The 17,311-nt window shown below is 36.3% G+C and overlaps 1 protein-coding gene across 5 annotated transcripts in view; it reads right to left on the reverse strand.

Annotated features, from left to right (window-relative positions):
• SSBP2 (single stranded DNA binding protein 2) overlaps positions 1 to 17,311 on the reverse strand; it is a 402,865-nt gene that overhangs the window by 31,276 nt on the left and 354,278 nt on the right. For all 5 annotated transcript variants that reach the window (XM_037801548.1, XM_037801547.1, XM_037801545.1 and 2 more), the window contains 2 exons: positions 2,658 to 2,693; positions 825 to 879 (listed from right to left, as the gene is read on the reverse strand). In XM_037801548.1, coding sequence (XP_037657476.1) covers positions 825 to 879; positions 2,658 to 2,693 — 91 coding nt within the window. The remainder of the gene's footprint in view (positions 1 to 824; positions 880 to 2,657; positions 2,694 to 17,311) is intronic.

Raw genomic sequence — 17,311 nt, forward strand, 5'->3', positions numbered from 1 at the left:
TATTATTTCATTATTAACGATAACAAATGAGCTTGCTTCTATGTAAATCTTGGATTCCATCTCTGATTATTTTTAGTAGGAGGACTGTAGGGTCAAAGGATCTGAACCTTTTCATGACTCTTGATACATGTTGCAAGGGCACTTTCTAGGAGGGCAATGATAATTTACACTTCCACTATTAGAGTGTCCAAGACACAACACATTTAATAATCTGTACTGAAGTATCAAAAAGAAAAGATAAAGCTATTTAAAATTATATAAAATGGTTAAGGAAATATTGAAGTATATTTTAGTTTAGTAGAGTAAAAAAAAAAGCTTTTCCCACTACCTAGTGGATTGCTTAGTTAACTACTAAATATCTATAGACATGTAGGATAAATACTCCATAAGCACGTATACATCTATCTAAGTAAGATGATAGATGTAATTTTTTGATTTGCTATTTTAAACCTAATGGTTTCATGTATTTCATGTCTAACTTATGCAGAATTTTTCTAAGTTGTGAGATTTGGATATATGGACTCTTTTCCTCAGTCTCAAGGAATCTTTGGTCAGATGAATTATTAGGCAATTCTTTCAGATCAACTCAATTTTCATCCTGATTAAGTCTGTTAACCACGTAACAAGAATTTTCTAAACGTGTAATTAGACAATAGTTATTAAAGAACACTATTTCTTCCTCTTTGCTATCTCTAATATAGTCTGAGATCATGAGATTCATCATGAGATAGTGAATACCACTGACCTTCATCTTAAACAATATGTATATTTTGTGATTTTATTCTAATAATCAAATGCTCATGTGGCTAGTTGGGTTACAATACCTGCTGGACTAGGCATGATGGGTGTTCCTGGTGGCCCTCCACCTCCTGGAGGACCCTACATAATTATACAAAATTTCAGTAAAAATAAGTTATTCCATTCCACAAGATAAGAAAAAACATAAGATAGACTTATCTGTATAATAATGCAATTTGAAAGTAACAGAGGAAATATATTTCCTCCATAATTTATTTTCTTTGAGCACACAATCATTTCAATATTATGTAAAACATAATTTAGCTTAGAAATGTTGAAAGTATTTTGACAGGTTTCCAAAAACAATGAGACTGCAACACTGATTTATTATTCATGACTTAATCACATCAGATATAATGAGGTTACGGAGAAACCATTTAATAGAGCCTTTACAAATCCATAAAATAGAAATAATTCATGCATCTATGATTTAGTTTACTGTGCTTTTCTTACATTTTGTATCAGAAAGTAAAAACCAAAAGATATTCTATTAGAGATTCATATGTTCGAAAATATGTTGCTGCTATTTCTTTCTTCGGACAATCAACAGCAATTGCAATGCTTCTGGAGCAATGCTGGCTAATGCTGTGGGTTAGTAAGGCTGCAGCTACACAATCAAACTGAAATGGAGATTAGATAATTCTAAAGTTAATTCAATTATTTCAGAAAACCAAAATGGATCATTCAACAATAGTTCTTACAATTTAAGCTATTCAAATGTTATACATACAGTGATCAAATAAGCGGCCACATTTTTGCTTCATTCTGAATGCACAGACACAGCTTACCAATTATTTTAAATATATGCTTTGTAATAAACAACTTAAATTTCCTTTCAAACAAAAGTTTATAATTTCACAGGACTATATATATCACTTTTATTTTTAAGTGACTTAATTTTTATCCAATTTTCGTGTTTTGTTTTTATTTCTTAGAAAATATGAAAAAAGTTAGACTTTCTTAGGAGCAATGAGCACTAAGTTCACAGGTCCAAAACAGTGTGTACTTTTCACTATGGTTATAAAAACACTTTTTCCATAGAGAGTAAATGATCATTGATCTTCTTAAGTACTCCTTTGCTCCCACTCCAGTTAGCCACAAACCTCTGAAAATTTCTTTAGGACAGATTTCCCTTTTTACCATTTTATCCTTGCTTCTCTGTTAGGCATTGCCCCCTAAATACTGTAACAGATTATCCTCTGTGGTGGTCTTGAGATGTAGCAAGGATTATAATGTGATGATGGTTAAAGGCCATTGGTAAATTCAAGAGATGATGCAAAACCTGCTAAACTGACCTCAAGTCTATATGAATTATTGGAAAAATGTTGACATGTGCCAAATAATAAGAAAATAAGTGTTTTGAATTCCTAAGAATGAGAACAAACTAAAAAATTCCCTGAAATTACTAGTCATTATTCTGCTATCTGATTCACTTTGTGATTACGAGAAAGTTCAATGTCCTCTTTTTTGTCTCCTAATGTCTTCTTAGGTGGCGTGGAGTGGGAGTGGGAGGGGTGGTGGTGTCGATTATTTTCCAGGAGAACTGCAAATTCAAGCATCTCATTGTACAACTGGGATGGCTCTCTTCATGTTTAGACCGAGTGTATTGTACTGGTTACAGAAACATATGCTGAAGTAAAACAAAATACTCAAGGCATTTCTGGCCAGATTGATAACTGTTTCACTAATGAACATCAACATATGTACTGAGGTTGGCAGATGTAACAACTCAATAGAAATCAGATGTTCACTTCTTGGCCAATACACAGGGGTTCTTCTTGACATCTGGACAACTATTTCACTGCCAAAATAAAATGTAACATCAATTGTTATGAGCAAACAAACCCAAATGTACTTACTACATAATTCCCAGGAGATGCTGAGGAGTACGGTATCTAGAACATACGAAAAAAAAAAAAAAAAAACATAGTTTGATTCATGTGGCAGTATGGAGACTGACCTAAAAGGAATTTATTTCCTGACTTTTACCAAGTTTTGAAATATATCAAAATTATGGTAAGGAAAAAGGGCATATATTTGTTTGAGAGCTAGAAAACTGAATAACTTCAATATTCACTTGGATTTACTAAAAAGAAGATTTTATTCAAGATGAATTCAGACAGAATTACAGGTTCAGATTATATTGGTTTCAAGGCATTTGTATTCACAGCTTGGCACTTATTCTGTAATTAGAAAGAAAGATATAGATTTGTGCTGCTAAAAATACAAGTATTTGAAACTAGAAGTTTTCAAATTCGTAGCTTTTGCAGATGTAACCTCTAGGCTGTGTGCATTCTGGGAAGCATCGTTTTCTATAAAGACAGGTTTCAGGCTACTACCGTCATGCAGTATGGGTCGATACTTGATATATAGACTTTACCTTTCCCCCTTTCCTTTTAAATTAGCAACTAAAAATAATACAATAAATGCAAAAGAGTTTGATAATATGATTCCCCAAGTCTCCTGATTTGTGGGAATCAGATATGGGCAACAAATTCCCCCCTATACCTTCATTTCAAGCTCTTAACCAAGCTCTTTTCTGGAGATTAGAAGGCAGAGATATCATGTTACTGTGATGATTTAAGAAATGAAAAACTGGAAAATATATATTTAAAAATAAGCCCCTGAATGTGGATATTAATAGGGAAAGTTAAATTCAAATATTTTCTTTTTCACACAAGCTCACTTATATGACTACTCTCCACATTCAGAAAAGATATTTTTGCCTTCTGAAAAAAAAAAGACAATAAATTATTGTTGACTTGGAGTCAGACAGCCAGAACCAGAGAAGGACCTTCAGCATAGTCAAAACATTATAATACCTGTACACTAAACCCTTCCTCTACCCCAGACCAGACCTGCCATACAATTAACATAAAAATAATATGAAATTATAAACTATAAGGAAGTCCAATGAAGTTATGATTTTTCCTTGATGAATAATACTTTGGTACTTTTTTCAGAATATTTAGTATTAAATCATTTCAAAAGCTTTTCTCTCCATTGTTTGATGTCCTTGCTCTGCCTTAAGCACAGACCACATGTCTCTGAGGCCCCTGCCTGGTCTGCCTATGGGTAATTAGCACTGCAGATGGCCATTGTTAGAGTGCCCAGAATCACTTGAGATGAGGATGACTTTCACTATGAGTCTGAGATCTCTATGGCAGTCAACATTTCCTTGACTCAGTGAGTGAACACAACTTCGCTCTCTAGGGCCCCTTTCAGTTCATGATCTTACCATCCATCCTTTACTTCTCATCATTTGAAACTCTTGCATCTGCCCTCTCCGAATCACCAACTTATCTATTGCTCCTAGGACCAATTTTCATCTTCCTATGACTTTAACACCTGGTTCATGTTCTACCTTTCTACGGCTCACCATCACTCTTAAGCAACTTCAAGATACAATCTGACCACTGTTTAGATCTTTGGAATTTATAGTTCATTGCCTTCCTTTATTTTATAATACATTTCTCTCTCTTTCATTTATGAGCATGACCATATTCTAGAATTCTTTATATAGAGACATTTATTTATCCTCTTCTCTTCTGAACAACTCCCTTGCTGATAATCTTTTTATTCCTCATGATACTCACAAAAATTACTGTATATTGAACCAGAATCTTCTCCCATCACAATTCCTCCATATTAACTTAATTCATTAATTTCCTATTAGTTTCTTACTACTTAAGTTGCCTCTGCCCCTCCCCCATGCCACCGTTGGAAATTATTTCTATCTCCAATATCTTAAAATTCTTTATCATAAAGCCTACTTTAGAATTTTCCATCTCTTGGATCACCCCAAATCACCCTTTCTGCTTAACAGCAGAGATTTCCTGAATAGAAACACAAAACAACAGTGACAAATTCCAAAATATAATCATGTTCTCTAACTTCAACCTAGTGTTCACTAGTATCTGGAAACATTTTGTCTCCGACTTTATGGAAACCCTGAGGCATACTAGTGGTGTGCTGTTTGGTAAACCTGGTAAACTTCAGGGGGGAAAAAGGCCCAATCAGCAGTATTTGCTAATTTCTGTGGCATAAATATTCCTACCCACCATGGCAGATTTCAAACTGTCAATGGTTTAACAACCACTTCACAAAATGTCTGAATATTCAACAACTGACTCTTGTGAGCTGGCCCCCATGGTGATTCCATGATCCTAGTGGATACTTTGCCCTCCTGTCATAGATCAAAGCCATCAAGTTCTTGTTGTTATGCCTTTGTCTTTAGTTCATTGCTTATAGATTTATAATTTTATCCATTCATCCTAGGGAGAAAAAATAAACTTTGTTTGTTTACAAAACCAGCCTCTCCTGATCATCACATTCGAAGTCCTTGCTTCTTTTATGTTTAAAATTTCTGTCTTTAAGGCTCTTTTAAACACAGTTAAATAAACATTAAAAAATAGTTTTGAAACTGTGTTAGCCCACCTAGCTGTTCAATTTTACCCTACTAAACTCTTTAATTTTGGTTTACTCACATTATTTCTACTTCATATGCTTTCAAACCCTCATTTAAAATCAGCATTTGGCTCCTACCCTAGCACTTCACTGAACCTGCATTCTTTCAAGTTATCAGCAGGATCTGACAAACTAGTGTGAAAGACATAAAAGATAACATAGGTAGAAATACTATATGGGTAGAGGACATATTTGAGCAGAGTAGCTGAGATTTAAAGAGTAAGTACCACCAGAAAGACAGAGAAGGATCATCATTAAAAAAAGAAAAAAAAATGTGAAGTACACAGTTTATTTGGGACACGATATAAAATCTGATATAGCTGCTACAGTGTGGGATTTATGGGGGTTGTGGCAAATGACGAAGCCATAGTCAGACTATGAATGAATTTATGCTATAAAAAAATAGGTAGTCACAGGTGTTAGAGAGCATGTTCGAATTTTTATTTTAATAAGATAACTCTAGAGGTGTCTGGGAATATGAACACAAGATAGAGGTTACTGTACAAAGTTCAGGCATGAGATGATGAAAAAGTGGCCTACGCAGTGATGACCAGGATAAGTAAGAGTATTTGAGAGACATTTCACAAATGGACTCGACAGGGCTTGGTGATGAACAGGGTGTGGTAGACAAGGGATGAAAGAAATTAAGGATAATTCCTGGGTTTCCAACTTGGTGACTGGGTGAATGATGGTGTTACTAATTTATATAGGGAATTCAGGAGGGATGGCAGGTTTGGGGAAATGTCTGACATGCTGAATTTGAAGGACTGTTAGACATTGAGGTAGAAGTGATCAACAGATATTTAGAAATATGGATCTGGAACTTATGAGAGATTAGAACTAGAGATACATTCTAGCCTCAAGTTAATAAATTTCTATTCAACTCAAACATTTACCGAGTACTTACTTTGTGCTGGGCACAATACATGATCTAGGATTCAACTAGGATTCACTAGGATCTAGTGAAACCATAAGGAAACCCTAACCCTAACCCTAACCCTAAGAGAAAAGAAAGAGGCCTAAAAATGGAATCAGAGAAAATTATGAATTGAGAAAGGATGGATAATTTGGAGGAAAATAGGACAAGGTATATTGTAAAAATTAAAGCAAGTCAAACTTTCCAGAAGCAGGGAGCTGGTGCAGCTTGGCTAGGAAATGCTTATACCAGGTTTATTCTTGAGCGCTGTCAGTCTCAAGCCTTTCAACCTTTCTGTGACATAACTAAGAATAAATAATTAAAAAGGAATACATTAATTAAAAATATGAAACAATAAAGAAACATTATTAACACAAAGAAAAGCAATTAATGCACTTTTAAAACAAAGCCAAGGAGTGAAATATTTCAGATGTCAGGTAAGATGAGGACATAAAATAATTCATTATGTTTGACTGGTAAATAGGTCATTAGAAACCTTTATAATAGAACTTTCATGGGAATTGAAATAGGCTAAGAATTCAATAAATCTTCATTCATCACCACCTATGTTTCATGCACTACAATTCCATATGGTGATGAAACAGGGGAAAAGGTCAAGAAATTCATTTTTAGTAGACTGGGTGGTGAATGGAGTAAAATGTGAGAGATGGGGTGTTGGTTTGAGACTGAGGGAGGGTTGGGAGAAGTTTTCTATCAGCTACTCCCTCCCAACTGCAGGAACAAGGCATTAAGATTGTCTTGAGATTGTCCATTGGTTTAAGCATAGAGGAAAGTTTCAGTTAATGGAAAGAGACAGACTGAAGATTCCTTTGGAAGAATGAATGAGCAGGATATACAAGGAAGAGATAGAATAAAAAGAATGACTAAAAAGGTTAGCATTGAAAAGAAATAATACTTTTTCTGGGACAAGAGAAAAGAAAGATGACTAAAGGTCTGTTAATTTTGGAGGTGAAAGGTAAAATCTGAAGGAATTTGAATCTAATGGTCTTTTTTTCCCCTTTGTAAAATATGAGAAATTTCAGCTGATAGAGATGGTGTTAAAAATAAGGTAGGATCACATTCAGAATAAAAAGAATTGTAACAGCCACGGGGCAGGGGTGGGGATGGGGGGAAGCATAAATAGTTGACTAAGGAACAGTAGAAAAATGCTGATCAAGCAGCAATGTGGACTCTACTGAAGTTTAACGTTACAGATTTAAATCATACAAAATGTGTTAAGTACAATTATAGAAATACACATAAGGCATTGAGGAAGAACAGAAGATGTTCTACAAATACTTCGAATTTAACATTCCCCAAACCATCTATCTCTAAACCCACTTCTCCTATGCTCCTAACTTATTTAATGTTATTCAATGATTCCTTTTTTTTTCATGGTTCTTTGAATAAAAATGCTTTTTTTTTTTATTTTGAAATAAATTCAAAGTTATAGGAACAGTTGCAAAAACAATACTAACCCCATACACGGAATTACATCATACCCTGACCCCCCTCCCCTGATAGCCCAATCCACCAACTTTAACGTGCTGTCACATTGCTATTTCTTTCCCTCCTTCTCTCCCTCCCTCCCTATTTATCATCCATCACCTATTGCTCTGTCTTCCGAACATATGAGAGCTACCTGCTCACACTCTTGAACAAACATTGTAATTCACATATACACTTCCCATGAATAAGAACATTCTTTTATGCAATCCCATTAAGCGCAGCTAAGAAGTACAAGAGATTCAACAATGATACAAAGCTTACATTCTATATTTCCTTTTCCTTATGTCTCAACTGTGACCCTTTGAGCCTCCTGTCCTCCATCCTCCAATCCCATCCAGGTTCATCCTTGGCATTCAATTGTCATCTATTTAGACTTTTTTTTTTTTTTTTTCAATTGTGGAAACATATATACAGCCTAAATCTTCCCATTCCACCCCCTCCCTAGCCTTCCATTAGTGGGATTAATCACATTTAGAATGTTGTAACGCTCTTTCCCACCACCCATTACTAGAAATTTTCCTTCACCTCAAACAGCAACCTTATACTCATTTCTTAACTCCCCATTGCCCCTTCCCCCATTTCTCTTACCCCATACTCTACTTTTCATCTCTATGGTTATATTCTCTGATAATTTCTTTGTGTTTACTGTGGGGCTTAAAATTAACCTCTTAAATCCATAACAATCTTGTTCTTCTTTGATACCACCTTCATTTCAATAGGACACATAAACTATGTTCCTATACTCTTCCATTCCTCCACCTTTATATAGTTGTCTAAAATTACATATTTTACGTTGAGTTCAAAACCACTGATTTGTCATTAGAGTTTGTGTATTTTATATCATGCAGGAAGTAAACAGTGGAGTTACAGTTCAAAAATTATTGACTTCTATTTGTATTCCATTGTGTTTGAAGAATGTGCTTTGAGTATAAGCAATTTTTTTTTTTTTTTTAAATTTATTGAGGCTTGTTTTATGTCCCAGCTTATGCACCTTCTGGAGAAAGATCCGTGATCACTAGAGAAAGATGAGTGTCCTGGTGGCTTGGGATGTAAGGTACTATATATGTCTGTTAAAATTCTCTATATCTCTTTCTCCTTTCTTCGTTTCTCTGTTGGTAGGGCTCCCTGTAGAATCTGAAGTAGGGCAGGTCTTTTATTGGCAAAGTCTCTCAGCATTTGTTTGTCTGTGAAAAATTTAAGCTCTCCCTCAAATTTGAAGGAGAGTTTTGCTGCATAAAGTATTCTTGGTTGGAAATTTTTCTCTCTCAGAATTTTAAATACGTCATGCCACTGCTTTCTTGCCTCCATGGTGGCCGCTGAGTAGTCACTACTTAGTCTTATGTTGTGTCCTTTGTATGTGGTGAATTGCTTTTCTCTTGCTGCTTTCAGAACTTGCTCCTTCTCTTCAATATTTGAGAGTCTGATCAGAATATGTCTCGGAGTGGGTTTATTTGGAATTATTCTATTTGGAGTTCGCTGGGCATTTATGCTTTGTGTATTTATATTGTGTAGAAGGTTGGGGAACTTTTCCCCAACAATTTCTTTGAATACTCTTTCTAGACCTTTACCTTTCTTTTCCCCTTCTGGGACACCAATAAGTCTTAAGTTTGGACGTTTTATTTTATCTATCGTATCCCTGAGATCCATTTCGATTTTTTCCTCCATTCTTTCTTTTGTTCTTTCATTTTCTGTTCTGTGGACTTCTAGGACACTGAGACGTTGTTCTACTTCCTCTAATCTTGTATTGTGAATATCCAGAGTCTTTTTAATTTGGCCAACAGTTTCTTTTTTTTTTTTTTTCAGCTTACACTTCTTTTTTTTTTATTTCAATTTTATTGAGGTATATTCACATACCATACAGTCAAGACTGGTGTACAATCAGTTGTTCATAGTACCATTACATAGTTTTGCATTCATCACCACATTCCGTTTTTGAACATTTTCATTCCATATTCGAAAAGAATTAGAATAAAAGTTGAAGTGAAAAAGAACACCCAAAACATCCCATCCCTACTATCCCTCCCTATTATTCATTTACATTTTGTCCTCATTTTTCTATTCATCTGTCCATACACTGTATAAAGGGAGTGGTAGCCACAAAGTTTTCACAATCATACAGTCACACAGTATAAGCTATATAGTTATACAACCATCTTCAAGAATCAAGGCTACTGGCTTGCAGTTCAACAGTTTCAGGTATTTATTTCCAGCCATTCCAAAACACCAAAAACTAAGAAGGGATAATTATGCAATGCATAAGAATAACCTCCAGAATGACCTCTCGACTTTATTTCAGATCTCTTAGCCACTGAAACTTTACCTTGCTTCATTTTGCTTCCCCTTTTGGTCCAAGAAGGCCTTCTCCATCCCACAATGCCAGAGCCAAGCTCATCCCCATAAGTCATGTCCCACATTGCCAGGGAGATCCACACCTCTGGGAGTCACATCGCATATAGCAGGGAGGGCTGTGAGTTTACTTGCAAAGTTGGCTTAGAGAGAGAGGCTGCATCTGAGCAAGAAGAGGTTCTCTAGGGGTGACTCTTAGGCACAAATCTAAGTAGGCTTAGCCTCTCCCTGGCAGTAACAAACTTCATAAAGGGAAGCCCAGAGATGGAGGACTTGGCCTTCTAATTTGGTAGCCCCCGATGCTTGTGAGAATATCATTAATTCCCCAGGTGGGGAAGTTTAATATTTCCACATTTTCCCCCAGTCTCTCAAGGAGGCTTTGCAAATACATTTCTTTTCTCTGCCAGAATTATTCTGGGATATATTGGGGCTTCATACTAATCTGCACAAACCAACCAGACCTCACTCCCCAAACAACGCTCTGCCAACAGTTTCTTTTATTTCCATAAGATCTTCTATTTTTTTATTTACTCTTGCAATGTCTTCTTTATGCTCTTCTAGGGTCTTCTTTATGTCGCTTATATCCTGGGCCATGGTCTTCTTGATGTCCTTTAAATCCTTTGCCATGTTTTCATTCCTCTATTGTAGTTCTTTGATTAATTCTGTGAAGTACTGAGTCTCTTTCGATATCTTGATTTGTGTGTTCGGAGTTGGATTCTCCATATCGTCTGGTTTTATCATATGCATTAAGATTTTCTGTTGTTTTTGGCCTCTTGGCATTTGCTTTGCTTGATAGGGTTCTTTCAAGTTGTAAAAAAAAAAAAAAGGGTATCAATCTAATTTTTCAGAAACACAGTTTAGTGATGTACACTTTAACTAACCAGCAGATGGCATCTGTGAGTCATCTATACCCCTCAAGTCAGTTCTCAACCTTGTTCCCAGGGTGTGTGGGGGAATGATTCCTGTGGGGTTCAGTTGGAGAACTCAGTTTGGGTATGTTGCTGGAGCCATCCGCCCTGAATGTGGGGCGTGTGTATGGGTGGCCAGGGAGGAAGGGCAGCTTTAATATTCAAATCCCCCAGGTTCCCGGAGAGTCAAGGCCGCCACAAGAGTCTAAGCCTTCATTTCAGTTCAGCCCCAGACCTTCTTTCTTGTTGTCCCACAAACCACTGGACTTGGCGTAGCATCCCTGGGTTCTCCGAGCGGGTCCCCCCTCCCAGTCACGATTCTCCAGGAGCTCAGCCGAGGGAATGCCGTTCTATGTCACCAGTGTGCGCTGTCCCTCAAGGGAAGCCCCAGGCCGCCAGGCCGTGCAGTGGCGCTCTCAGCCTGAAGCAATGATGGCCAAACGGGGCGTCTCAACCCCTCCTCCTTGCACAGTTCCTCCTTCCCAGCTCCGGGACAACTGGTGGGGCTCTAGGCTGTGGGCATGGCCCAGGCAGGAGTTTATCCAGCCCTCTGGGGAACCAGCTGTGAGCCGCGGGATTTCTTTCAGCTTCCAGCTCTCCCCTCTGTTCCCCCGGCCCCAAGGGTATCTGCAGTGTAATATCCTCCAGGCCAGACACCAAGAGGCTGGCCCAGCCCCCTCTTGCTGTGTTTTACTGTGTGGATCCCACTCCTGCAACTGCAGCCGCTCCCGGGTTTTTCCCATTTTTTTTTTTTTTAAAGAGCCCGTCGCTCTTCAAATGCCAAGGCCTGACTTCCCCACAATGCCGCGCAGCTGCGGGTCTTCCAGCGAGCTTACTCACTCGTTTCAGACTCCTGGTTTCACCAAGTATATGGCCCCTGTGATACTAGCAGACCTTGTCCAGCTGGCACATTGCTGTAACCAGTATTCTGGGTCACTTTCTGGTTTTTATATAGTGTTTTTCACAGAGGTGTTTTTTTTTGCCCTGTCTCACCTAGCCGCCATCTTAGTTTCTCTCAACGACTGTTTTTAAAAGCTTCACATTTCTTTAAATTTTTCTTTTCTTGGTGACCAATAGGTGACCAAGAGGTCACCAAGTGTTTTTTATTCTATTTGTGAAATGTGTTTTTTCTACTCCTTTTATTACTTCACTTCAGTCTCTGACTACCTTTTTAAATTATTAGTTCATTGTAGTAACATATCTGTAACACAAAATTTGCCATTTAACCATTTTTAAGTGTGCACCTCAGTGGTATTAATAACATTTACAGTGTTGTGCTACCCATCCATTACCCATCTGCACCCATTAAGCAATAACTCTCCACACCCCATACCCTCAAGCCCTGGTAACCTTTACTTTCTGTCTCTATGAATTTGCTTATTTTAGATATTTCATGCAGGTGGAATTGTAAAATATTTGTCCTTTTGTGCCTGGCTTATTTCACCCAGCATAACATTTTCAAGGTGCATCTATGTTATACCATGTATCAGAACGCCATTCCTTTTCATGGCTGAATAGTATTCCACAGTATGGATATATCACATTTTGTTTACCCATTCATCTACTGATAGACATTTAGGTTGTTTTAACCTTTAGGCTACTGTGAATAATGCTGCTGTGAACAATTGGTATACTATTTTCAATTCTTGTAGGTATATACTTAGGAATGGAATTGCCAGGTCATATGGTAATTTTATGTTTAACTTTTTAGGAACCACCATGATTACATTTTATTAGGTCTATTACTATAACCTCCTGATTTTGTTTCCCTGCTACGTCTATTTTATACACTATCTTCCTAAAACACAGCTCCTTTCCACTTAGCTATCAGTAAATTCCAGATGTCTCAATCCTCAAAGCCTTTACACACAATGGTTCCCTTTTTCACCTTTATTTTTCTCTTTGCCTTCCCAAACCATCTATCCTCCCAGTCACTAAGAGTCTAGTCATTTTTCCTCAAAAAGTTCATGCATATTCCCTCCTCTACTATGTTTGCCTAAACTTCTCTCTACTTTTAATGTCCAGATTCTTCCAAATGTAATGAACCTTCAATTTGAAGATACAGAAGATAAAGAAGCAGAGTCATAATATTTTAGAGCTAGAAGAATCTTCCATTTGCCATAGATATTGTCTGGCTAAGCAAGACAGATAATTCAGGAGCTGTGACAAGAATCCAGCTATTCTGACCCCTGAAACCCATGGCTGTCATACTGAGGCAAAGAAGAGAAGCTAGAGGGTTTTTGTTTATTTTGTTTTTTAATGATTAGTAACACTTTATCTAAGCAGTTTTCTTCAATTGTGAAGTTTAAAACAATCTTATAAGCATGGGTTTACTAGAAATCAGGGAGGGCAACATCAGGGCATTATCTGTGCCAGTGAAAAGTTTAAAATATTCCATTATTTTCTAATACTCTTTTAAGTAAATGAGCATCAGTTTGTAGATAGCAGAGCATATATGGATTAAAATAGTTGATTTTCCTTAAGCTCAGTCACTGTAATATATCCTCATTTTTTTTCCTTAAAGGAGTTAGCTTTTTCTTTATCCTATTCAGCTAGCAAGTTGATGAAAACAATGTTATGTTGATCATTTGTTATTTTTGTCTATCCAATATCTCCTCTTCTGCTAACACTTCTTTGAATTTTCTTTGGTGAAACATACACACCTCTCTTATTTTTACTTCATGTGGCTTGAGTGAGGCTCAAAGAGTGGGTATGCAAACCAGGCCTGGCTGATAGAGCACTGTATCTCCTGGCCATGACTGGTTCATGAATGAGCATGTGACCCCAGCTAAGCAAAATCCAGTTCAGTTAAGAGTTATTCCCAATATCTGTGTTTACTTATGCTCTTTTGTGCTCATCTGGGAGCTGTGAGGATATAAATTTGGAGCTTCATACAGCCTTCTTACCATGGAAAAGTAATAAAGGTAGACAGAAACAAGGTCTTGATGACATTACTTGAGCCCTTGTGACCAAAGTCAAATTTCCATTTGGTCTTTTTAGATACAGGATCTAGAAATGTTCTCTTTTGATATGAGTGCAGTTTGGTTTTCTGTCTTGTAAGCAAAAGGGTGCCCAGATTCAAATAACTGAGATATTTTCAATAAAAAGTGATTGCTCTGTAATGACTAGAACTTGCTGTACAACTAAATCCAAACACACAGTTTCTGGTGAAAAAGAAAAGAAAATAGAATTGGTGATTTTTAAAAAAAACTTCCAAATAAGAACATGAGGCTAATCCTGTAATCCTCAGTCATGGAAGTTAAAATGAAAAATCACATCTTTTATTCTGAATTAAAAACATGAACTTGCCTGAAAAAATGTATCTCTGCCATGCAAAGGGTACCAAAATGCAATTTTTAATATATATTTTTTTATTAGAGAAGTTGTGGCATTATAAAAAAATCATGCAGAAAATAGAGAGTTCCCATATATGCCCCCGTTAGTGACACCTTGCATTAATATATAGTACCTTTGTTATAATTGATGAAAGACATCATTATAATTGTACTATTAACTATAGTCCATAGTTTATATTAGGGTTCACTGTGTTGTACAGTTCACAGTGTTTTAAAAATTTTTATTCCACTATCATATATTCAACCAAAAATTTCCCCTTTTAACCACATTCAAATACATGATTCAGTGGTGTTAATTACATACACAATGTTGTGCCACCATCACTACCATCCGTTACCAAAACTTTCTATCACCCCTGAAAGAAATTCCGGACAGAATTAAGAATTATATTCACATTCTGTATCCCCAACTTGGCATGTGGACACCAGTATTCAAGTTTCTGATTCTACGAATTTGCTTATTCTAATCATTTCATATCTGTGATATCACACATTTATCCTTTTGTATGTGGCTTATTTCACTCAACATGATAACTTCAAGGTTCATCATGTTGTCGCTTATATCGGAACTTCATTCCTTTTTGCAGCTGAGTAATATTCCATTGTATTATATACCACATTTTGTTTATCCCTTCATCTGTTGATGGTTGGATTGCTTCCGTATTTTGGCAATTGTGAACAATGGCGCTATGGGCATGCGTTTGAATCCCTGCTTTCAATTCTTTTGTGTATATACCCAGAAGTGGGATTGACATGTAATATGGTAATTCTATACTTAACTTTTGAAGTACCACCAAACTCTCTTCCACAATGAACAAATATTCCTCTTTCTCCATATCCTCTGCAACACTTGTTATTTTACTTTTTTAAAAAAATAGTAGCCATACTCATGGAAATGGTATCTCATTATGGGTAGGATTTGCATACCCCTATAGGCTAATGATGTTGAGCATCTTTTCATGTGCCTTTTGGCCGTTTGTATAACATCTTTGGAGAAATGCCTATTCAAGTATTTGTCCATATTTTAATGGGATGTTTGTTTTTTGTTATTGAGTTTAGGTTTTCCTTATATATTCTGGATATTAAACTCCTATCTGTTACGTGGTTTCCAAATACTTTCCCTCATTCTGTAGCTTGTGTTTTTACTTTCATGAAGTCCTCTGATGCATAAAAAAAATTTTAAGCAGTTTTACTGAGATATATTCACATACCATAAAATCGATCCGAGGTATACAATCAATGCTTTTAGTATAACCACAAAGTTGTGCATTCATCACCACAATCAATTTTAGAACATTTTTATTCCAAAAAGAAAAAAACCCATACCCTTAGTAGTCACCTCTCAATCCCTCTAGCCTTCCCCAGCCCTAGATAATCACAAATCTAATTCTGTCTCTATAGATTTATTTACATTTGAAGAATACAAAAATATTTCTGTTAAATATAGTCTACAGTTTGCATTAGGTGTGTTTTTTCCCATATTCCAGCCTACTATTAACACCTGGTAATAGTGATGTACATTTGTTATAGTTCTTGAAAGAACATTCTTATATTTGTACTCTTCACCACAACCACTGTCCACTACACGGTTCACTATGTTATAAAGCCCCATGTCTTATCCTCTAGCTTTCCTTCTAGTAGCACACATGACCCCAAACCACTCCTTTCATCCACATTCTCACACACAATTTAGTGCTGCTAATTTTACTCACAGTAATGCACTACCATCATCTCTATCAAGATCCAAACATTTTTACAATCATCTAAATAGAAATTCTACACAAATTAAGCATCAGCTTTCCATTCTCTATCCCCATTCTATTTCCTGGTAACCTATATTCTAGATTCTAACTTTTTTTATACTTAGTTCAAATTAGTGAGATCATACAATACTTGTCTTCAGCATAATGTCCTCCAGGTTCATCCATGTTGTCACATGCATCAGGATCTCATTCCTTCTTACTGCTAAATAATGTTCCATCGTATGTATATACTACATTTTGCTTATCCATTCATATGTTGATGGGACACACTTGGGTTGCTTACATCTTTTGGTAATTGTGAATAACGCCATCATGAACATCGGTGTGCAATGTTTGTTTGCATCACTGCCTTCAGTTCTTCTGGGTGTATACCTAGGAGTAGGATTGTCAGATCATAAGGCAAGTTTATACTTAACTTTCTGAGGAACCAGCAAACTGTCTACATCAGCAGCTGCATTATTTTATATTCCCACCAGCAATGAAGGAGTGTTTCTCTTTTTCCACATCCTCTCCAACACTTGTTGTAGCTTTCTGTTTTTTAAAAAGTGGCCATTCTAGAAGGTGTGAAATGATATCTCATTGTGGTTTTGATTTGCATTTCCCTAATAGCTAGTGATGTTGAGCATCATTTCATGTGCTTTTTGACCATGTGTATTTTCCCTTTGGCAAAATGTCTATTCAAGTTTCTGCTCATTTTAAAATTGGTTTATCTTTTTATTGTTGAGTTGTAGGATTTCTTTATCTATTCTAGATAATAAACCTTTATTGTATATGTGGTTTCCAAATATTTTCTCCCATTGTGTAGGCTACCTTTTCACATTCTTGACAGAGTCCTTTGAAATACAGAAGTTTTTAATTTTGAGGAGGCCCTATTTATCTATTTTTCTTTCACTGCTTGTGCTTTGGGTGTAAAGTCTAAGAAACCATTGCCTAACACAAGATCTTGAAGATGTATCCCTACATTTTCCTCTAGGAGTTCTATGGTACTGGTTCTTACTTCAGGTCTTTGATCCATTTTGAGTTAGTTTCTGTGTAAGGTGTGAGATAGGGTCTTCTTTCATTCTTTTGGATTTGGATATCCAGTTTCCTAATATAAATTGTTGAAGAGACTGTTCTGAACTCTCAAATCTATTCCATTGGTCACTGTTATCTCTATTTGTGTCAGTACCATGATGTTTTGACCATCGTAGCTTTGTAATATGCTCTAAAGTCTGGACATGTGTCCTCCAACCTTGTTCTTCTTTTTCA

This window comes from Choloepus didactylus, chromosome 13, assembly GCF_015220235.1.
Source record: "Choloepus didactylus isolate mChoDid1 chromosome 13, mChoDid1.pri, whole genome shotgun sequence".
NCBI lineage: Eukaryota > Metazoa > Chordata > Mammalia > Pilosa > Megalonychidae > Choloepus > Choloepus didactylus.